This window comes from Salmo trutta, chromosome 27 (genome assembly GCF_901001165.1).
Source record: "Salmo trutta chromosome 27, fSalTru1.1, whole genome shotgun sequence".
Taxonomy (NCBI): domain Eukaryota; kingdom Metazoa; phylum Chordata; class Actinopteri; order Salmoniformes; family Salmonidae; genus Salmo; species Salmo trutta.
This window is the reverse complement of record NC_042983.1, coordinates 43607154-43627215: the sequence shown is the minus strand read 5'-3', so window position 1 is coordinate 43627215 and position 20062 is coordinate 43607154. Positions and strand designations below refer to the sequence as shown.

General features: G+C 44.9%; 1 protein-coding gene across 1 annotated transcript in view; it reads left to right on the top strand.

Annotated features, from left to right (window-relative positions):
* Positions 1-16953, top strand: part of LOC115165113 (integrin alpha-2-like) — a 40169-nt gene extending 23216 nt beyond the window's left edge. The window contains exons 19-30 of the mRNA XM_029718148.1: positions 390-475; positions 2590-2731; positions 3095-3187; positions 5759-5835; positions 5940-6023; positions 6371-6473; positions 7401-7511; positions 8166-8273; positions 8415-8528; positions 9398-9487; positions 15811-15927; positions 16522-16953. Of these exons, the coding sequence (XP_029574008.1) occupies positions 390-475; positions 2590-2731; positions 3095-3187; positions 5759-5835; positions 5940-6023; positions 6371-6473; positions 7401-7511; positions 8166-8273; positions 8415-8528; positions 9398-9487; positions 15811-15927; positions 16522-16602 (1206 nt within the window). The 3' untranslated portion in view covers positions 16603-16953. The remainder of the gene's footprint in view (positions 1-389; positions 476-2589; positions 2732-3094; positions 3188-5758; positions 5836-5939; positions 6024-6370; positions 6474-7400; positions 7512-8165; positions 8274-8414; positions 8529-9397; positions 9488-15810; positions 15928-16521) is intronic.
* The last annotated feature ends 3109 nt before the right edge of the window (positions 16954-20062 follow it).

Below are 20062 nucleotides of genomic sequence, written 5' to 3'. Positions count from 1 at the left end.
TGGCCTGCACTTGTATTTAAAACTGTTGGGTGGTGGGTAATATCATACATACTGTGTATTGCTTTTAAAACCCACACGGTTTTGTCCCCAACAGAGATAAATGCAACTGAAACAGAATTTAGTTGTGACCTATGTGGTCCAAAGGTTACAGCCCGCTGACCCCGGTACACGTGTGCGCCGGAGTTGGCATGGTTACGACCTCCCCCCTCCCTGTCTTTCCAACGCCATTATTTTCATCGCCCATCCTTTAAAAACAAAATAATTAAAAAATAAATAAAACCTTTTTATAAAAAGAAATGAAAAATGTAATTGTGATTCCACCAGCCCTATGAAAATACTGGTTGAATCTGTGAATCTTGTCCAATGGTTTTCCGTGGTCTCTGCGGTAGATTCCCTTCTCCAAACAGTGTGGTTCTGATGACGTGTGTGTCAGTGATCTGGTGCTCAGTGTGAAGAAGGTGACAGAGGTACCCAGGTGAGTGTTTTTTATATTTCAGTTTATTTTTTTATTTTTACAGGGACAGTGTCCAGGTCTATTTATCTAAACGTTTCAGTAAAAAGTGTCGGTTTTAGACAACCGTCTAATTTACAAACCGCAGTCCGTTTTGGGCAGGTTTATATTTATAGCTGATACCGCAAATCAGCAACACTAGATCGTTTGGATAGTGTGTTTTCTATGAGTGGGGGTATTTTTTTGGGTGGGTGAATGTCAGCAACACTGGTTGGGTAGCAAAGGCAGAAAAAAAAACAATAAACAAAAAGTGTTAAGTCCGTGTTTTGTATTTTCAGATGCACTATCCAAATAAAGTGTGACTAAAAAAACGAATGTCTCAAACGATACCGAGTTTAGACCTGTTACTCAGAAGATCCTTGTAGGCTAAATTAAAAGACTATAACACATCGGGGACAATGGGGACTGTGGAATAAATGACATCATCTGTCCAGCCTGTATCCCCTGACAACAATGACTTATTCTCTATTTTAGTCAATTTTTTTTTAATGTGATTTTAATTAAGAAATCTTTAACAACTTATAACATTTACGTGTAAACAGAACACAGAACACAGAACACAGAACACAGAACACTCATAAAAATGGGTCTGAACAATAATGGCCTGGAAATCAGTGTGAGTGTGAGTGTGTGGGAGTGTGTGTGAGTGTGTGTGAGTGTGTGAGTGTGTGTGAGTGTGTGAGTGTGTGAGTGTGTGAGTGTGAGTGTGAGTGTGAGTGTGAGTGTGTGAGTGTGTGAGTGTGTGAGTGTGTGAGTGTGTGAGTGTGTGAGTGTGTGTGAGTGTGTGTGAGTGTGTGAGTGTGTGTGAGTGTGTGTGAGTGTGTGAGTGTGTGTGTGAGTGTGTGAGTGTGTGTGAGTGTGTGTGAGTGTGTGTGAGTGTGTGTGAGTGTGTGTGAGTGTGTGTGAGTGTGTGAGTGTGTGTGAGTGTGTGAGTGTGTGTGAGTGTGTGTGAGTGTGTGAGTGTGTGTGAGTGTGTGAGTGTGTGCGAGTGTGTGCGAGTGTGTGCGAGTGTGTGCGAGTGTGTGCGAGTGTGTGCGAGTGTGAGTGTGTGTGAGTGTGAGTGTGTGAGTGTGTGTGAGTGTGTGAGTGTGTGTGAGTGTGTGTGTGAGTGTGTGAGTGTGTGAGTGTGTGAGTGTGTGAGTGTGTGAGTGTGTGTGTGAGTGTGTGAGTGTGAGTGTGAGTGTGTGAGTGTGTGTGTGTGTGTGAGTGTGTGTGAGTGTGTGAGTGTGTAAGCGACATAATCTCAATGTTTAACAGCAGATAAAACTAAAATGACAGTGACATTTCAGGAATATTTCTGTACTTTCTAATTTTGCATTCAACATATTTTGCTCACGTTCACGATCCTGTTTCAGTGAGGTTGTCTTTCAAAACGCAGCGGGGTTATGTGCACTCATCTTCTTTTATTAAATTGGCAAAGAAGTAAAAAACCAAAATAAACACGTACACAAAAAACAATGCCGAATAACAGGCCGGTAAGGCATTAAGGCTATACCTAGCACAATCTCCCACAAACTACCAACACAAACACATACCTATATATATATAGGACTCTCAATCAGAGGCAACTAGGAAACACCTGCCTCCAATTGAGAGTCCAACACCCCAATGACCTAAACAAAGAAATACTAATACTAGAATGAACATAGAAATACAAAACATATAACATAGCCCAAAACCCGGAAATAATAAATCAAACACCCTTCTAAACAACCAACCACCCCGAACCACATAAAACAAACACCCCCTGCCACGTCCTGACCAAACTACAATAACAAATAACCCCTTATACTGGTCAGGACGTGACAGATGTTTTACAACAGGGCCACTCCAACCCTGTTCCCTCCTGTAGGTTGTCACTCCAACCCCCAGTTGTAACTGACCTAATTCAGTTTATCAACCTGCTGGTTATTAGAGGTGAGGTGAGCTAGACTAGGGTTGGAATGAAAAACCTACAGGACAGTAGCTCTGAAGGTCCTCCTGTAGTCATCTTGTCATCATATTACCATCTTCGCTCTCATTTTTTTATTTTTTTTACATTCATAAGGTGTAATGACTGGTGGTTGTTGTCTTGACAGTGTTGGCTCTGTGCTGGTCAGTTCTAACAACAGAGAGATCTCCTTCGAGGTACTAGTGAAGAACATCAAGGAGAATGCGTACAACACCCAGATTTTGGTCACGTACTCCAAGAGCCTCTTCTACGCTTCCATAACATCTCCGGTGAGTTCTGAAAGATGGAACTTTTAACCTATGTAAAAACTGTAAAACTTTATTGACAAAACCGTTGTAAAACTCTATTGACAAAACCGTTGTAAAACTCTATTGACAAAACCGTTGTAAAACTCTATTGACAAAACCGTTGTAAAACTCTATTGACAAAACCGTTGTAAAACTTTATTGACAAAACAAACTCCTGACATTTTATTTTGTCATAGTCTGTATTTTATAAAGATCTTAGATTCTTGGTAAATATATCTGTACCCTATTCCCTATGTAGTACACTGAAAGTAGTGCACTGTATTGGGAATAGGGTGCTATTTCAGATGCACACTAGCTCTCTTTAACTGTGCATTTGAATTACAGAGTGATGGGAAAGAGGTGAAGTGCACGTCTACAACACAAAGTGACGTGCTAGCCTGCCAGGTGGGATACCCTGCCTTAGAGAAGGACGAGGAGGTAAGACTCATGGTGCTAGCCTGTCAGGTGGGATACCCTGCCTTAGAGAAGGACGAGGAGGTAAGACTCATGGTGCTAGCCTGTCAGGTGGGATACCCTGCCTTAGAGAAGGACGAGGAGGTAAGACTCATGGTGCTAGCCTGTCAGGTGGGATACCCTGCCTTAGAGAAGGACGAGGAGGTAAGACTCATGGTGCTAGCCTGTCAGGTGGGATACCCTGCCTTAGAGAAGGACGAGGAGGTAAGACTCATGGTGCTAGCCTGTCAGGTGGGATACCCTGCCTTAGAGAAGGACGAGGAGGTAAGACTCATGGTGCTAGCCTGTCAGGTGGGATACCCTGCCTTAGAGAAGGACGAGGAGGTAAGACTCATGGTGCTAGCCTGTCAGGTGGGATACCCTGCCTTAGAGAAGGACGAGGAGGTAAGACTCATGGTGCTAGCCTGTCAGGTGGGATACCCTGCCTTAGAGAAGGACGAGGAGGTAAGACTCATGGTGCTAGCCTGTCAGGTGGGATACCCTGCCTTAGAGAAGGACGAGGAGGTAAGACTCATGGTGCTAGCCTGTCAGGTGGGATACCCTGCCTTAGAGAAGGACGAGGAGGTAAGACTCATGGTGCTAGCCTGTCAGGTGGGATACCCTGCCTTAGAGAAGGACGAGGAGGTAAGACTCATGGTGCTAGCCTGTCAGGTGGGATACCCTGCCTTAGAGAAGGACGAGGAGGTAAGACTCATGGTGCTAGCCTGTCAGGTGGGATACCCTGCCTTAGAGAAGGACGAGGAGGTAAGACTCATGGTGCTAGCCTGTCAGGTGGGATACCCTGCCTTAGAGAAGGACGAGGAGGTAAGACTCATGGTGCTAGCCTGTCAGGTGGGATACCCTGCCTTAGAGAAGGACGAGGAGGTAAGACTCATGGTGCTAGCCTGTCAGGTGGGATACCCTGCCTTAGAGAAGGACGAGGAGGTAAGACTCATGGTGCTAGCCTGTCAGGTGGGATACCCTGCCTTAGAGAAACCCCAGGAGGTAAGACTCATGGTGCTAGCCTGTCAGGTGGGATACCCTGCCTTAGAGAAGGACGAGGAGGTAAGACTCATGGTGCTAGCCTGTCAGGTGGGATACCCTGCCTTAGAGAAGGACGAGGAGGTAAGACTCATGGTGCTAGCCTGTCAGGTGGGATACCCTGCCTTAGAGAAGGACGAGGAGGTAAGACTCATGGTGCTAGACTGCCAGGTGGGATACCCTGCCTTAGAGAAGGACGAGGAGGTAAGACTCATGGTGCTAGCCTGTCAGGTGGGATACCCTGCCTTAGAGAAACCCCTGGAGGTAAGACTCATGGTGCTAGCCTGCCAGGTGGGATACCCTGCCTTAGAGAAGGACGAGGAGGTAAGACTCATGGTGCTAGCCTGTCAGGTGGGATACCCTGCCTTAGAGAAACCCCAGGAGGTAAGACTCATGGTGCTAGCCTGTCAGGTGGGATACCCTGCCTTAGAGAAGGACGAGGAGGTAAGACTCATGGTGCTAGCCTGTCAGGTGGGATACCCTGCCTTAGAGAAGGACGAGGAGGTAAGACTCATGGTGCTAGCCTGTCAGGTGGGATACCCTGCCTTAGAGAAACCCCAGGAGGTAAGACTCATGGTGCTAGCCTGTCAGGTGGGATACCCTGCCTTAGAGAAGGACGAGGAGGTAAGACTCATGGTGCTAGCCTGTCAGGTGGGATACCCTGCCTTAGAGAAACCCCAGGAGGTAAGACTCATGGTGCTAGCCTGTCAGGTGGGATACCCTGCCTTAGAGAAGGACGAGGAGGTAAGACTCATGGTGCTAGCCTGTCAGGTGGGATACCCTGCCTTAGAGAAGGACGAGGAGGTAAGACTCATGGTGCTAGCCTGTCAGGTGGGATACCCTGCCTTAAAGAAACCCCAGGAGGTAAGACTCATGGTGCTAGCCTGTCAGGTGGGATACCCTGCCTTAGAGAAACCCCAGGAGGTAATACTCATGGTGCTAGCCTGTCAGGTGGGATACCCTGCCTTAGAGAAGGGCGAGGAGGTAAGACTCATGGTGCTAGCCTGTCAGGTGGGATACCCTGCCTTAGAGAAACCCCAGGAGGTAAGACTCATGGTGCTAGCCTGTCAGGTGGGATACCCTGCCTTAGAGAAGGACGAGGAGGTAAGACTCATGGTGCTAGCCTGTCAGGTGGGATACCCTGCCTTAGAGAAACCCCAGGAGGTAAGACTCATGGTGCTAGCCTGTCAGGAACGATACCCTGCCTTAGAGAAGGATGAGGAGGTAAGACTCATGGTGCTAGCCTGTCAGGTGGGATACCCTGCCTTAGAGAAACCCCAGGAGGTAAGACTCATGGTGCTAGCCTGTCAGGTGGGATACCCTGCCTTAGAGAAGGACGAGGAGGTAAGACTCATGGTCACAATGTCCTACATAAAGATACATATAAGAAGCATTGTAATAAACAATTATGAGCCATTATAAGCCATTATGAATTGTCATACATGCATCAATAAGTAATAATGCATTATACCTGGAGGCTTCATGTAAAGTGTTTGATGTTGGGGTTTTTTCCAGGTGAAATTTTGGTTCAACTTTGACTTCAACCTTAACCACTTGCAGAGCCAAGCAAGAGTTCATTTTCAGGCCAAAAGGTGTGTGTTGGTTTAATCAGTAGGCCCTGTGCAATACGTTCTATTCCAATATGAATGCATGTATTGTCATGAGGGTTTCATCCACATCCTGTTTTTGTCATCAGTGCTGGTAAAGAGGAAAGTCCAGCAGATAATACAGTGGACATCACCATTCCTGTTCGTTATGATGCTGAGATTATTATGACCAGGTAAGTTGCTTGTAAAATGTTTTATTAAATATCTGGTCCGCATGATGTAAAAAATTACCAAAAAAAAGAAAAAAAAATGAATTAACTCAGCTCGAAGGTAGACTCAGCGATATGTATTCACTACGAAGAGCCGCTTGACTTCTAACAACAACAACAAAAAAACGGCCCACGAAGCAGAGAACAAATGAGAACCGATTCACTAAATCAGTGTCCGGTAAGGGAACCACTCGAGGGACCGCTCAGCAACATCCCAGGGACCGGTGTTGGTCCCAGAGCCACAGGTTGGAGATCATTGATTTAAACTGTGGCTAGAGATGAGTTTACTCACCCCTCTCTGTCCTCCTCAGGGAATCCAACATTAACTTCTATGTGGTGGATGAGGCCAAGGAGGTGCAGACAAGTGTAAAAACATTAGATGACATTGGCCCTGAGTTTAACTTCTCCCTCAAGGTAAGCTTGTGGGCTAGTGGAAGTCAACAGATTGTATAGTCATGGTAGCCTTCATGCTCTTCTAATTATATATTTGAATGATGTTGAATAAATGTGTTATGAACATAGTAATAGCCAACAACATTACCACCCTGCATCCCACTGCTGGATTGTTTCTGAAGCTAAGCAGGGTTGGTCCTGGTCAGTCTCTGGATGGGAGACCAGATGCTGCTGGAAATGGTGTTGGAGGGCCAGTAGGAGGCACTCTTTCCCCTGGTCTAAAAAAACATATCCCAAATGCCCCAGGGCAGTGATTGGGGACATTGCCCTGTGTTGGGTTGCTGTCTTTCGGATGGGACGTTAAACGGGGGTCCTGACTCTCTGAGGTCATTAAAGATCCCATGTCCCTTACTGTAAGAGTAGGGGTGTTAACCCCGGTGTCCTGGCTAAATTCCAAAGCTGTCCTTCATACCATCATGGCCACCTAATCATCCCCAGTTTACAATTGGCTTATTCCTCTCCCTGGTAACTATTCCCCCGGTTGTTGCTGTAAATGAGAATGTGTTCTCAGTCAACTACTATTACCGGGTTAAATAACGGAAAAATAAAAACAGAAATTGTAAAGAATGATAATTCAACACTTATGAAGGTGTTATAATGCCTAATATCCACCCCTTATGAAGGTGTTATAATGCCTAATATCCACCCTTTATGAAGGTGTTATGAATGCCTAATATCTACCCCTTATGAAGGTGTTATGAATGCCTAATATCCACCCCTTATGAAGGTGTTATAATGCCTAATATCCACCCATATGAAGGTGTTATAATGCCTAATATCCACCCCTTATGAAGGTGTTATGAATGCCTAATATCCACCCCTTATGAAGGTGTTATGAATGCCTATTATCTACCCCTGTCAGAACATTTGATCTTTATTCTCTTTCAGATTTCCACAGGTAACTTCCCAGTCAGGCTGTTATACCTGACCATCTCTGTTCCAGTCACCACTCGAGGGGGGAACCCACTAATCTACGTTACAGGCCTGGACACACCAACGGTGAGAATACACACACACACACACACACACACACACACACACACACACACACACACACACACACGTACAGCCCATCTAAATACCCCGTTTTTAGTTGCTAAAACATCAGTTTCCTGTCTTGCATTGCGAAATGAATTCCAATTTCCCACACTTCTCCTAGAAAGACGCTCATTCATACCTCCCAACAAAGCATTGTAGGCTAATTATTCACAGGAGAGAGTTTACACCACTGTTATTCTATACCATTGGTGGGCAAGTGTCACTTCTGGGGGTGAAAAAAAGTGTGTGTTAGTAATTGTGAAGGGTGTGTTGGTATCCTGCAGGGAGGCTCGGTGAGGTGTGTGTGTGTGTGTGTGTGTGTGTGTGTGTGTACCTGTGTGTGTGTGTGTGTGTGTGTGTGTGTGTACCTGTGTGTGTGTGTACCTGTGTGTGTGTGTGTGTGTGTGTACCTGTGTGTGTGTGTTAGTAATTGTGAAGGGTGTGTTGCTATCCTACAGGGAGACTCGGTGAGCTGTGTGTGTGTGTGTGTGTGTGTGTGTGTGTGTGTGTGTGTGTGTGTGTGTGTGTGTGTGTGTGTGTGTGTGTGTGTGTGTGTGTGTGTGTGTGTGTGTGTGTGTGTGTGTGTGTTAGTAATTGTGTGTTGCTATCCTGCAGGGAGACTCGGTGAGCTGTGACAGTGCCCTGGTCGATCCACTGAAGATTGGATCCAAACCACACACAGCCTTATTCTCCAAGGAGAGCCTCAGAGGTATCCACAGACTGGTGAGCACGCACACACACACACACACACACTCTGATATACACTCTGATACACACACACTCGGTCCTCAGGACCGTTTTGTCTCCTGTCCTCAGGACCGTTTTGTCTCATGTCCTCAGGACTGTTTTGTCTCATGTCCTCAGGACTGCTGGAACGTGAAGTGCCAGGCGATCAAATGCGTCATTAAAGACATGAGAGTGAAAAGCGTCTACTTTGTGAACGTCACAACGAGAATCTGGAACGGCACTTTGGCTTCTGTAAGTACACGGCTGGAATATCGTTTCAGCCAATCCGCATCCAGGATACACATTACCGATTTTATCATGTCTAGTAGGTAGGATACAGTATGTGTATAGAATTAACAGTACCCACTTTACAATTTCAATCACATATCAACAAATCAACAAACATGTTTTTAGCCCTTTTAACAGAAACAGCTGGTCACTATGTCCTTTCCGTTTCATGAGTCTTGTAAACATCATTATTTAACTTTTTACTGTATTGATTGATCTGTTTGCAGGCCAACTGTATTGATTGATCTGTTGCAGGCTAACTGTATTGATTGATCTGTTGCAGGCTAACTGTATTGATCTTACTGTATTGATTGATCTGTTGCAGGCCAACTGTATTGATCTAACTGTATTGATTGATCTGTTGCAGGCCAACTGTATTGATTGATCTGTTGCAGGCCAACTGTATTGATCTAACTGTATTGATTGATCTGTTGCAGGCTAACTGTATTGATCTAACTGTATTGATTGATCTGTTTGCAGGCCAACTGTATTGATTGATCTGTTGCAGGCCAACTGTATTGATTGATCTGTTTGCAGGCCAACTGTATTGATTGATCTTTTGCAGGCTAACTGTATTGATTGATCTGTTTGCAGGCCAACTGTATTGATTGATCTGTTGCAGGCTAACTGTATTGATCTAACTGTATTGATTGATCTGTTGCAGGCCAACTGTATTGATCTAACTGTATTGATTGATCTGTTGCAGGCCAACTGTATTGATTGATCTTTTGCAGGCTAACTGTATTGATTGATCTGTTTGCAGGCCAACTGTATTGATTGATCTGTTGCAGGCTAACTGTATTGATCTAACTGTATTGATTGATCTGTTGCAGGCCACCTTCCAGACTATTGAGCTGATTACAAACACAGAGATAGTCACTTCTCAGCCAGATCTACTTATCATTACCCACAAGACGATGCCGGTAATATTTTTTTTACATACTTGTAAACGTTTGCTTTTCCCGCAGATGTGGTATACCGATCGATACATTGGAGACAACTACTGTTACTCTTGATTTTCCGTTTTTATAATGTGTCTGTCAAAAAACATTAGGCTGGTTCCAGATCTGTTTGTGCTGTCTTGCCAACTCCTGTGGTTATTGTCAATCAAAACTCACAAGACAACACAAGTAGATCTGGGACCAGGCTACAAAAAAAAACCCTACTCAGCACTGGATGTTTTAGTCCTACTAGGACCTCTACTGGTCAACAGATGTATGGCAGCAACACCAGAGGTTGGGTCTGTCTCTCTCTGTCTCTCTCTGTCTCTCTCTCCTCTCTCTCTCATGTCTGTGGTTGTGTTGCCTACTGGGACCTCTACTGGTCAACAGACGAATGGCAGCAACACCAGAGGTTGGGTCTCTCTCTCTCTCTCTCTCTCTCTCTCTCTCTCTCTCTCTCTCTCTCTCTCTCTCTCTCTCTCTCTCTCTCTCTCTCTCTCTCTCTCTCTTCCTCTCTCCTCCTCTCTCCTCTCTCTCCTCTCTCTCTCATGTCTGTGGTTGTGTTGCACTGCCCTTCATTCATTTGCATGACATTACATTTTTAGTCATTTAACAAACGTTGTTATCCAGGGCAGTCAGTGCCCTCCCTGGCTGGTGTAAGTTGTATCTGCTCCTAAGTAAATCAAATTAAATGATATTGGTCACATACACATGGTTGTCAGATGTTAAACCTCTACAGGATCGTGGGGTCCCCCTGAGGGACGGTCGAGCTATTATATGCTAATGTGATTAGCATGAGGTTGTAAGTAACAAGAACATTTCCTAGAATATAGACATAAGTGACCCGATTCAGGAAACTGGGCATATGTCGCAAGTCACGACTTCACAGGAGAGCTGTTTGAACATAAGAAAATATTATTTTTTTTAAATGTGTTTTTTTTTGTTGGCATAAATGCCTTCTTGAACATGTGAACTTTCATGTGCATTAATATCTAACTTGTATGCCATCTGTAAATATGAATAAAAGTGTTAAATTAGGAGCCTAGTTGGTTTAGCCAAAGAAAAAGTGAGCAACCTTCCCGCTAGCCATGATTGGCTGAGATAATGAGTGGGCTGGACATGCCGAGAGGTGAGTTTTGATTGGTCTGCCATATAGCACGCGTTTGTCTATTGGAGCTGGTCAGCATGTCTAGGTAATCCTGTCGAACGCGGCTTTTTAAAATGTATTGCGCAGTAAAAGTGCATATACCTAATGTCAAGTTAAAGTGTACTGTTAGCTAGCTAATGTTAGCTGGCTAGCTCGCTAGCTAACGTTAGGTGTATACTCTCCACTTTCTGGAGACCGAGTTTTGAAATCAGTGGAATTTGAGAATTATAAATAAGGAGATGGAGAAAACACCAGTCTGGATTACATCGTTAAACTAAGGGCAACCATGCATGGCATCAGACAGGAGACGCGTCCTATACAACCATGATGTATACTGGTAAGACAGTCTACCTAGCTACAATTTCGAATATTACACAGTTCTAATTTTGACAGAAAGTGGTTTCATTTCAAGTGTACTTTTAGCTAGCTAACGTTAGCTGGCTGGGTCGCTAGCTAACGTTAGCTGGCTGGGTCGCTAGCTAACGTTAGCTGGCTGGGTCGCTAGCTAACGTTAGCTGGCTGGGTCGCTAGCTAACGTTAGCTGGCTGGGTGGCTAGCTAACGTTAGCTGGCTGGGTCGCTAGCTAACGTTAGCTGGCTGGGTGGCTAGCTAACGTTAGCTGGCTGGGTCGCTAGCTAACGTTAGCTGGCTGGGTCGCTAGCTAACGTTAGCTGGCTGGGTGGCTAGCTAACGTTAGCTGGCTGGGTCGCTAGCTAACGTTAGCTGGCTGGGTCGCTAGCTAACGTTAGCTGGCTGGGTCGCTAGCTAACGTTAGCTGGCTGGGTCGCTAGCTAACGTTAGCTGGCTGGGTCGCTAGCTAACGTTAGCTGGCTGGGTCGCTAGCTAACGTTATGTGTATGATCTTCGTATCTTAGGCACATTTGCTTGACTTGCTATAGCCATAGAACCTGGTTGGTTAGCTAGCTGCAGATTCATGCAGGGGTGTAACGTCATTATTATGGTCCATTGTTTAGCTAGCTAGGTAGCTACATGTCTTAACAAAAGACTCCATGGAAGTATTACAAAAAGAAAACCAACCCCAGACCAGCTGGCTGATGTGTTTACGGATATATTCAATCAATCTCTATTACAGTCTGTTGTCCCCACATGCTTCAAGATGGCCACCATTGTTTCTGTTCCCAAGAAAGCTAAGGTAACTGAACTAAATCATTATCGCCCCATTGCACTCACTTCTGTCATCATGAAGTGCTTTGAGAGACTAGTCAAGGATCATATCACCTCCACCCTACCTGACACCCTAGACCCAGTGCAGTTGCTATACCAGGCGGTGATACAGCTCGACAGGATGCTCTCGATTGTGCATCTGTAGAAGTTTGTGAGGGTTTTAGGTGACAAGCCACATTTCTTCAGCCTCCTGAGGTTGAAGAGGCGCTGTTGTGCCTTTACCACACTGTCTGTGTGGGTGGACCATTTCAGTTTGTCTGTGATGTGTATGCTATGGAACTTAAAACTTTCCACCTTCTTCACTACTGTCCCATTGATGTGGATAGGGGGGTGCTCCCTCTGCTGTTTCCTGAAGTCCACGATCATCTCCTTTGTTTTGTTGACTTTGAGTGTGAGGTTATTTTCCTGACACCACACTCTGAGTGCCTTCACCTCCTCCCTGTAGGCTGTCTCTTCATTGTTGGTAATCAAGCCCACTACTGTTGTGTTGTCTGGAAACTTGATGATTTAAGTTGGAGGCGTGCTTGGCCACGCAGTCATGGGTGAACAGGGAATACAGGAGGGGGCTGAGCACGCACCCTCGTGGGGCCCCAGTGTTGAGGATCAGCGGGGTGGAGATGTTGCTTCCTACCCTCACCACCTGGGAGCGCCCATCAGCAAGTCCAGGACCCAGTTGCACAGGGCGGGTTTAAGATCTAGGGCCTCTAGCTTAATGATGAGCTTGGAGGGTATTATGGTGTTGAATTCTGAGCTGTAGTCAATGAACAGCATTCTTACATGAGTTTTCCTTTTGTCCAGATGGGATAGGGAAGTGTGCAGTGTGAAGGCGATTGCATCGTCAGGGGATCTGTTGGGGCGGTATGCAAATTGAAGTGGGTCTAGGGTGGCAGGTAAGGTGGAGGTGATATGATCCTTGCCTAGTCTTTCAAAGCACTTCATGATGACAGAAGTGAGTGCTGCGGGGCGATAGTCATTTAGTTCAGTTACCTTTGCCTTCTTGGGTTCAGGAACAATGGTGGCCATCTTGAAGCATGTGGGGACAGCAGACTGGGATAGAGAGCGATTGAATATGTCCGTAACACACCAGTCAGCTGGTCTGCTCATGCTCTGAGGACGCGGTTAGGGATGCCGTCTGGGACAGCAGCCTTGTGAGGGTTAACACATTTAAATGTCTTACTCACATCAGCCACAGAGGAGGAGAGCCCACAGTCCTTGGTAGCTGTTGTTGTTGTCCGTGATTGCCTTTAGACCCTGCCACATGCGTCTTGTGTCTGAGCCGTTGAATTGTGACTCCACTTTGTCCCTATAGCCATATTTCGCTTATTTTATTGCCTTGCGGAGGGAATAACTAGACTGTTTATATTCGGCCATATTCCCAGACATCTTTCCATGGTTGAACGCGGTGGTTAGTGCTTTCAGTAGGAATAACTGATGTCAGTAGCTGGTTGTGTTGTCTGTTGTTGTTCCCTCTCCCATCCAGGTGGGGGTAACAGTCAGTAAACCAGGTGTAGTCCTTCCCTCTAACCTCTCCCATCCAGGTGGGGGGTAACAGTCAGTAAGTCAGGTGTAGTCCTTCCCTCTAACCTCTCCCATCCAGGTGGGGGTAACAGTCAGTAAGTCAGGTGTAGTCCTTCCCTCTCCCATCCAGGTGGGGGGTAACAGTCAGTAAGTCAGGTGTAGTCCTTCCCTCTAACCTCTCCCATCCAGGTGGGGGTAACAGTCAGTAAGTCAGGTGTAGTCCTTCCCTCTAACCTCTCCCATCCAGGTGGGGGTAACAGTCAGTAAGTCAGGTGTAGTCCTTCCCTCTCCCATCCAGGTGGGGGTAACAGTCAGTAAGTCAGGTGTAGTCCTTCCCTCTCCCATCCAGGTGGGGGGTAACAGTCAGTAAGTCAGGTGTAGTCCTTCCCTCTCCCATCCAGGTGGGGGTAACAGTCAGTAAGTCAGGTGTAGTCCTTCCCTCTAACCTCTCCCATCCAGGTGGGGGTAACAGTCAGTAAGTCAGGTGTTGTCCTTCCCTCTCCCATCCAGGTGGGGGGTAACAGTCAGTAAGTCAGGTGTAGTCCTTCCCTCTCCCATCCAGGTGGGGGGTAACAGTCAGTAAGTCAGGTGTAGTCCTTCCCTCTAACCTCTCCCATCCAGGTGGGGGGTAACAGTCAGTAAACCAGGTGTAGTCCTTCCCTCTCCCATCCAGGTGGGGGTAACAGTCAGTAAGTCAGGTGTAGTCCTTCCCTCTAACCTCTCCCATCCAGGTGGGGGGTAACAGTCAGTAAGTCAGGTGTAGTCCTTCCCTCTAACCTCTCCCATCCAGGTGGGGGGTAACAGTCAGTAAGTCAGGTGTAGTCCTTCCCTCTCCCATCCAGGTGGGGGGTAACAGTCAGTAAGTCAGGTGTAGTCCTTCCCTCTCCCATCCAGGTGGGGGTAACAGTCAGTAAGTCAGGTGTAGTCCTTCCCTCTAACCTCTCCCATCCAGGTGGGGGTAACAGTCAGTAAGTCAGGTGTAGTCCTTCCCTCTCCCATCCAGGTGGGGGGTAACAGTCAGTAAGTCAGGTGTAGTCCTTCCCTCTCCCATCCAGGTGGGGGTAACAGTCAGTAAGTCAGGTGTAGTCCTTCCCTCTAACCTCTCCCATCCAGGTGGGGGGTAACAGTCAGTAAGTCAGGTGTAGTCCTTCCCTCTAACCTCTCCCATCCAGGTGGGGATAACAGTCAGTAAGTCAGGTGTAGTCCTTCCCTCTAACCTCTCCCATCCAGGTGGGGGGTAACAGTCAGTAAGTCAGGTGTAGTCCTTCCCTCTCCCATCCAGGTGGGGGTAACAGTCAGTAAGTCAGGTGTAGTCCTTCCCTCTCCCATCCAGGTGGGGGTAACAGTCAGTAAGTCAGGTGTAGTCCTTCCCTCTCCCATCCAGGTGGGGGGTAACAGTCAGTAAGTCAGGTGTAGTCCTTCCCTCTAACCTCTCCCATCCAGGTGGGGGTAACAGTCAGTAAGTCAGGTGTAGTCCTTCCCTCTCCCATCCAGGTGGGGGTAACAGTCAGTAAGTCAGGTGTAGTCCTTCCCTCTCCCATCCAGGTGGGGGTAACAGTCAGTAAGTCAGGTGTAGTCCTTCCCTCTAACCTCTCCCATCCAGGTGGGGGGTAACAGTCAGTAAGTCAGGTGTAGTCCTTCCCTCTCCCATCCAGGTGGGGGTAACAGTCAGTAAGTCAGGTGTAGTCCTTCCCTCTCCCATCCAGGTGGGGGTAACAGTCAGTAAGTCAGGTGTAGTCCTTCCCTCTCCCATCCAGGTGGGGGGTAACAGTCAGTAAGTCAGGTGTAGTCCTTCCCTCTCCCATCCAGGTGGGGGGTAACAGTCAGTAAACCAGGTGTAGTCCTTCCCTCTAACCTCTCCCATCCAGGTGGGGGTAACAGTCAGTAAGTCAGGTGTAGTCCTTCCCTCTCCCATCCAGGTGGGGGTAACAGTCAGTAAGTCAGGTGTAGTCCTTCCCTCTCCCATCCAGGTGGGGGGTAACAGTCAGTAAGTCAGGTGTAGTCCTTCCCTCTCCCATCCAGGTGGGGGGTAACAGTCAGTAAACCAGGTGTAGTCCTTCCCTCTAACCTCTCCCATCCAGGTGGGGGTAACAGTCAGTAAGTCAGGTGTAGTCCTTCCCTCTCCCATCCAGGTGGGGGGTAACAGTCAGTAAGTCAGGTGTAGTCCTTCCCTCTCCCATCCAGGTGGGGGTAACAGTCAGTAAGTCAGGTGTAGTCCTTCCCTCTAACCTCTCCCATCCAGGTGGGGGGTAACAGTCAGTAAGTCAGGTGTAGTCCTTCCCTCTAACCTCTCCCATCCAGGTGGGGGTAACAGTCAGTAAGTCAGGTGTAGTCCTTCCCTCTCCCATCCAGGTGGGGGGTAACAGTCAGTAAGTCAGGTGTAGTCCTTCCCTCTTCCATCCAGGTGGGGGTAACAGTCAGTAAACCAGGTGTTGTCCTTCTCTCTCCCATCCAGGTGGGGGTAACAGTCAGTAAACCAGGTGAGACAGCAGATGTACCTGTGGGGGTGATTGTGGGCAGTGTGATCGGAGGACTGCTCCTACTGGCTCTGGTGGTGGGGCTGCTGTGGAAGGTGAGGATCAGGGCCCATATTCACAGTCTTAGAGTAGGAGTGCTGATCTAGGATCAGTATAGCCTTTTAGATCATAATGAATATGACTATATGGACAGGGGGGACCTGATCCTAGATCATAATGAATATGACTATATGGACGGGGGGGGGGGGGGGGGGACCTGATCCTAGATCATAATGAATATGACTATATGGACGGGGGGGGGGGGGGGGGGGACCTGATCCTAGATCATAATGAATATGACTATATGGACGGGGGGGGGACCTGATCCTAGATCATAATGAATATGACTATATGGACAGGGGAGGGGACCTGATCCTAGATAAGCTTGTCTACTCTGGTACTGATGTACAGTGTAGGTGATGTGTATATGATGTCTTTTTCATAGGATGTAATAGAGATATTGATCAAAAGAGGATATCTTAGGACTGAGGATATTGATCACTGTGTTCTGCCACAATCAGAATTTTAAAGAAAATCTGTGATTTCCTTTTTTGGTTTATATGTTTTTTCTTTAGTTAATGAGATCGTGTACTTGAACATTTTCTGACAATTTTTTAAATTTTTTTTTATTTATTTGTCCTTGTCTCCAGTTTGGCTTCTTCAAGAGGAAGTACCAGCAGCTACGTGAGAGGACAGAGTACAGTGAGGAACCTCAGGAGAACGGGCCATGAGATGAACAAACAGACGGACAGACAGAGAGGACACAGGACACACAAATCAAAAAAGGACATTTCTCATATTGTTTCTCACAGTGAGACACATGAGAGGTGGATGTGCCTAACCGGTTTAGCAGACAAAGATTAAGCCGATTGTCCTTTGAGAAAGGTTTTGATGTATTTGTGTTTGTAATGTTCTCTCTGGGATTGTACAGCAGCAGATTAGTTATAATTCACTGAATTGGACTAAATGCAATGAGAGTTATTTTACTATAAACTAGTTCAACCTGTGAAATATAATAATAATATATGGATACCTTTTCTGGGGACGATGAACTATTTCAGAATAAATGGAGTCGTAAGTTATTCATCAGGGGGAAAAAGTTTAAATTTGTAAGATTTTTTTTTTTTCAAAAGTAAGAAAGATGTTAGCATTTTTACGTTTATTTCTAAAATACCGAAATACAAGTGATAAGAGATATCGCCCTAAAGAGGGTACAGTTCAAAGGAACATCATGTTGGCGGTGTGTGCGTTAGACGACGCGATGAAACCGCAGCCCAAATCACCGCTTGTTTTTTTTATTCGCCAAGTTGTGAGATGTCATTTTACCAACTTCTGTATTTCATTACCTAACATTTTACCAACTTCTGTATTTAATTACCTAACATTTTACCAACTTCTGTATTTAATTACCTAATATTTTACCAACTTCTGTATTTAATTACCTGACATTTTACCAACTTCTGTATTTAATTACCTAACATTTTACCAACTTCTGTATTTAATTACCTAACATTTTTATCAACTTCTGTATTTAATTACCTAACATTTGACCAACTTCTGTATTTAATTACCTAACATTTGACCAACTTCTGTATTTAATTACCTAACATTTGACCAACTTCTGTATTTAATTACCTAACATTTTTACCAACTTCTGTATTTAATTACCTAACATTTGACCAACTTCTGTATTTAATTACCTAACATTTGACCAACTTCTGTATTTAATTACCTAACATTTTACCAACTTCTGTATTTAATTACCTAACATTTGACCAACTTCTGTATTTAATTACCTAACATTTGACCAACTTCTGTATTTAATTACCTAACATTTTACCAACTTCTGTATTTAATTACCTAACATTTTAAATAAAGTTAAAATCAAAATCAAATGTTATATCACATACACATGTTTAGCAGATGATATTGTGGGTGTAGCGAAATGCTTGTGCTTCTAGTTCCCGGCAGCGCAGCAATATCTAACAAGTAATATCTAACACATTCACAACATAATTTCACACAAATGTAAGTAAAGGAAGGGAATTAAGAATATATAAATATATGGAGAATCAATGTCAGAGCGGCATAGTCTAAGATACAGTAGATAGTATAGAATACAGTATATATATATACATATGAGATGAGTAATGCAAGATATGTAAACATTATTAAAGTGACATTATTAAAGTGACTAGTGACTAGTAATGATTTCATTGGCCTTTCTGTGTTAGTGATGGCTATTTAACAGTCTGATGGCCTTGAGATTGAAGCTGTTTTTCAGTCTCTCGGTCCCAGCTTTGATGCACCTGTACTGACCTCGCCTTCTGGATGGAAGCGGGGTGAACAGGCAGTGGCTCGGGTGGTTGTTGTCCTTGATGATCTGTTTGACCTTCCTGTGACATCGGCTGCTGTAGGTTACTCTTATACCATAGTAATTGCATGGTGATGGAGTTTATTTATTTTTTACATTTTAATTAGTGATTTCCATTTCATCAAATATACATCCAAACATAGGCTAGAAGCACCATTTCTGGAATTGCTCTGCTGATAACTAGGCTGAGACTAAATAAGGACATAGACCCCCGACTACCAGATTTCAACATCATATTAGGGACGACATAGCAAAGCGTTTGCGCTCTTAGATGGCTGCCCAAGTAGTGATGGATGGACGCATTGGGAAAGACGTGTGTGTGTGTGTGTGTGTGTGTGTGTGTGTGTGTGTGCGAGAGAGAGAAAAAAAAGCTCAGTGAACCGAAATAAATGGTTAGAAGTTCTAGGAGTTGTTGTGTTGTCAAAATCACACTTTAAACCGATTTCCATGATTATAACATCGTTATGTTTCGCTCGCCATCAAGTAGGACAAACTCAATTGTGTTTCAGTAGCCTTCTAGGATATCCGAAAGTCAATTATCAGTTCAAACTTAATATATTTAATTGGATACCTCAAATGACCCTCAATCCAAATCCTCCGCATGAATGTCATTTCGATGGGTAAATATCAGTGTCAGTATTCCAATAATTAAACGTGTATCGGTGTTTTTCGGGGGGAAAATACTTAGGCCTAGAACATCGAGTAATTACAAAATTAATGTTCTATTATCTTGTAAATGTGAGTATAACTTGAGAGTACAAATGCCAAACCGCAAACTTCCCTCTTTGCACTTGTCTTGCCAAGACAGTTGTATCGCCGACGATCTGCAGAAGAGGTCGCCCGCGGACCTCTGTAAAGACCGTTCTGTGTTCCATTGGAGGGGGTGGAGGAGGAGAGTCGACGGTCTAGTCTAGTCTAGCCTAGAGACTATTTCATTCAATGAAATGTAATACTCTACTTCACTCTGAAGCCTCTTCGGAAACAGGGTTAGTTATATTTATCAGCTTGACCTGACAGAGAAACCCAAACAACTGCTTCCTCTAATTTTAGCGTCCCTCCCTGTACACTGCAATCTATTATTGTCATGCTGCACCGAGAGAGGTCATTCATTCCGATAGAGGACTCTTATTAAAAGATTAACACCTTCCATACGCAGCTGATGGGAAGAAAAAAAAATAAAAAATCTGTTATCACCAAGTCATTTGAAGTTTGGGGAATTGGCGGTGCGCACACTTGATAGACTTGTCTGTTATATGTGAATTGAAATATGGATATACAGATATTTTGATATTAGCCAAGCAATATTTTACAATTAGGCAACTGCTTGTGTTATTACTATTATAATTACACCTAGTGTTAGTAGAGAGAGTTTTAGTACGCTATTATAAATAATTTATAGCTGCCTAATAGGCCTATACTTATATTTAGTCTATAGCCATAACCGCTCATATAAGGAGCAATATCATTTATAATCGCTATATCACACCTATAAACTATCAATAAATCCCCCCCAAAAAAATATCAATGAATTAAATGTAGCCTATTTAAATGATTAAGAGGTCACTTTGAAATAAACAGTTAAAGTTCATTAATAAACATGATAGATTCTTTAAGATTTTGGTATTTCGTGAAAATGAATTTATTTGCGACCTCAATGTATCCACGTCCAATTGGTCCTCTGCTATTCATTTACACCACAGCAATTAAGCAAGTGTACTAATAATCTGCTATCGTGTGTACTTTTACCAAACTGCTGTGATCAGACAGAGAAAGTTGAGACTAAATCACCTGATTTAACATTGAAAGAAGTTTTACGC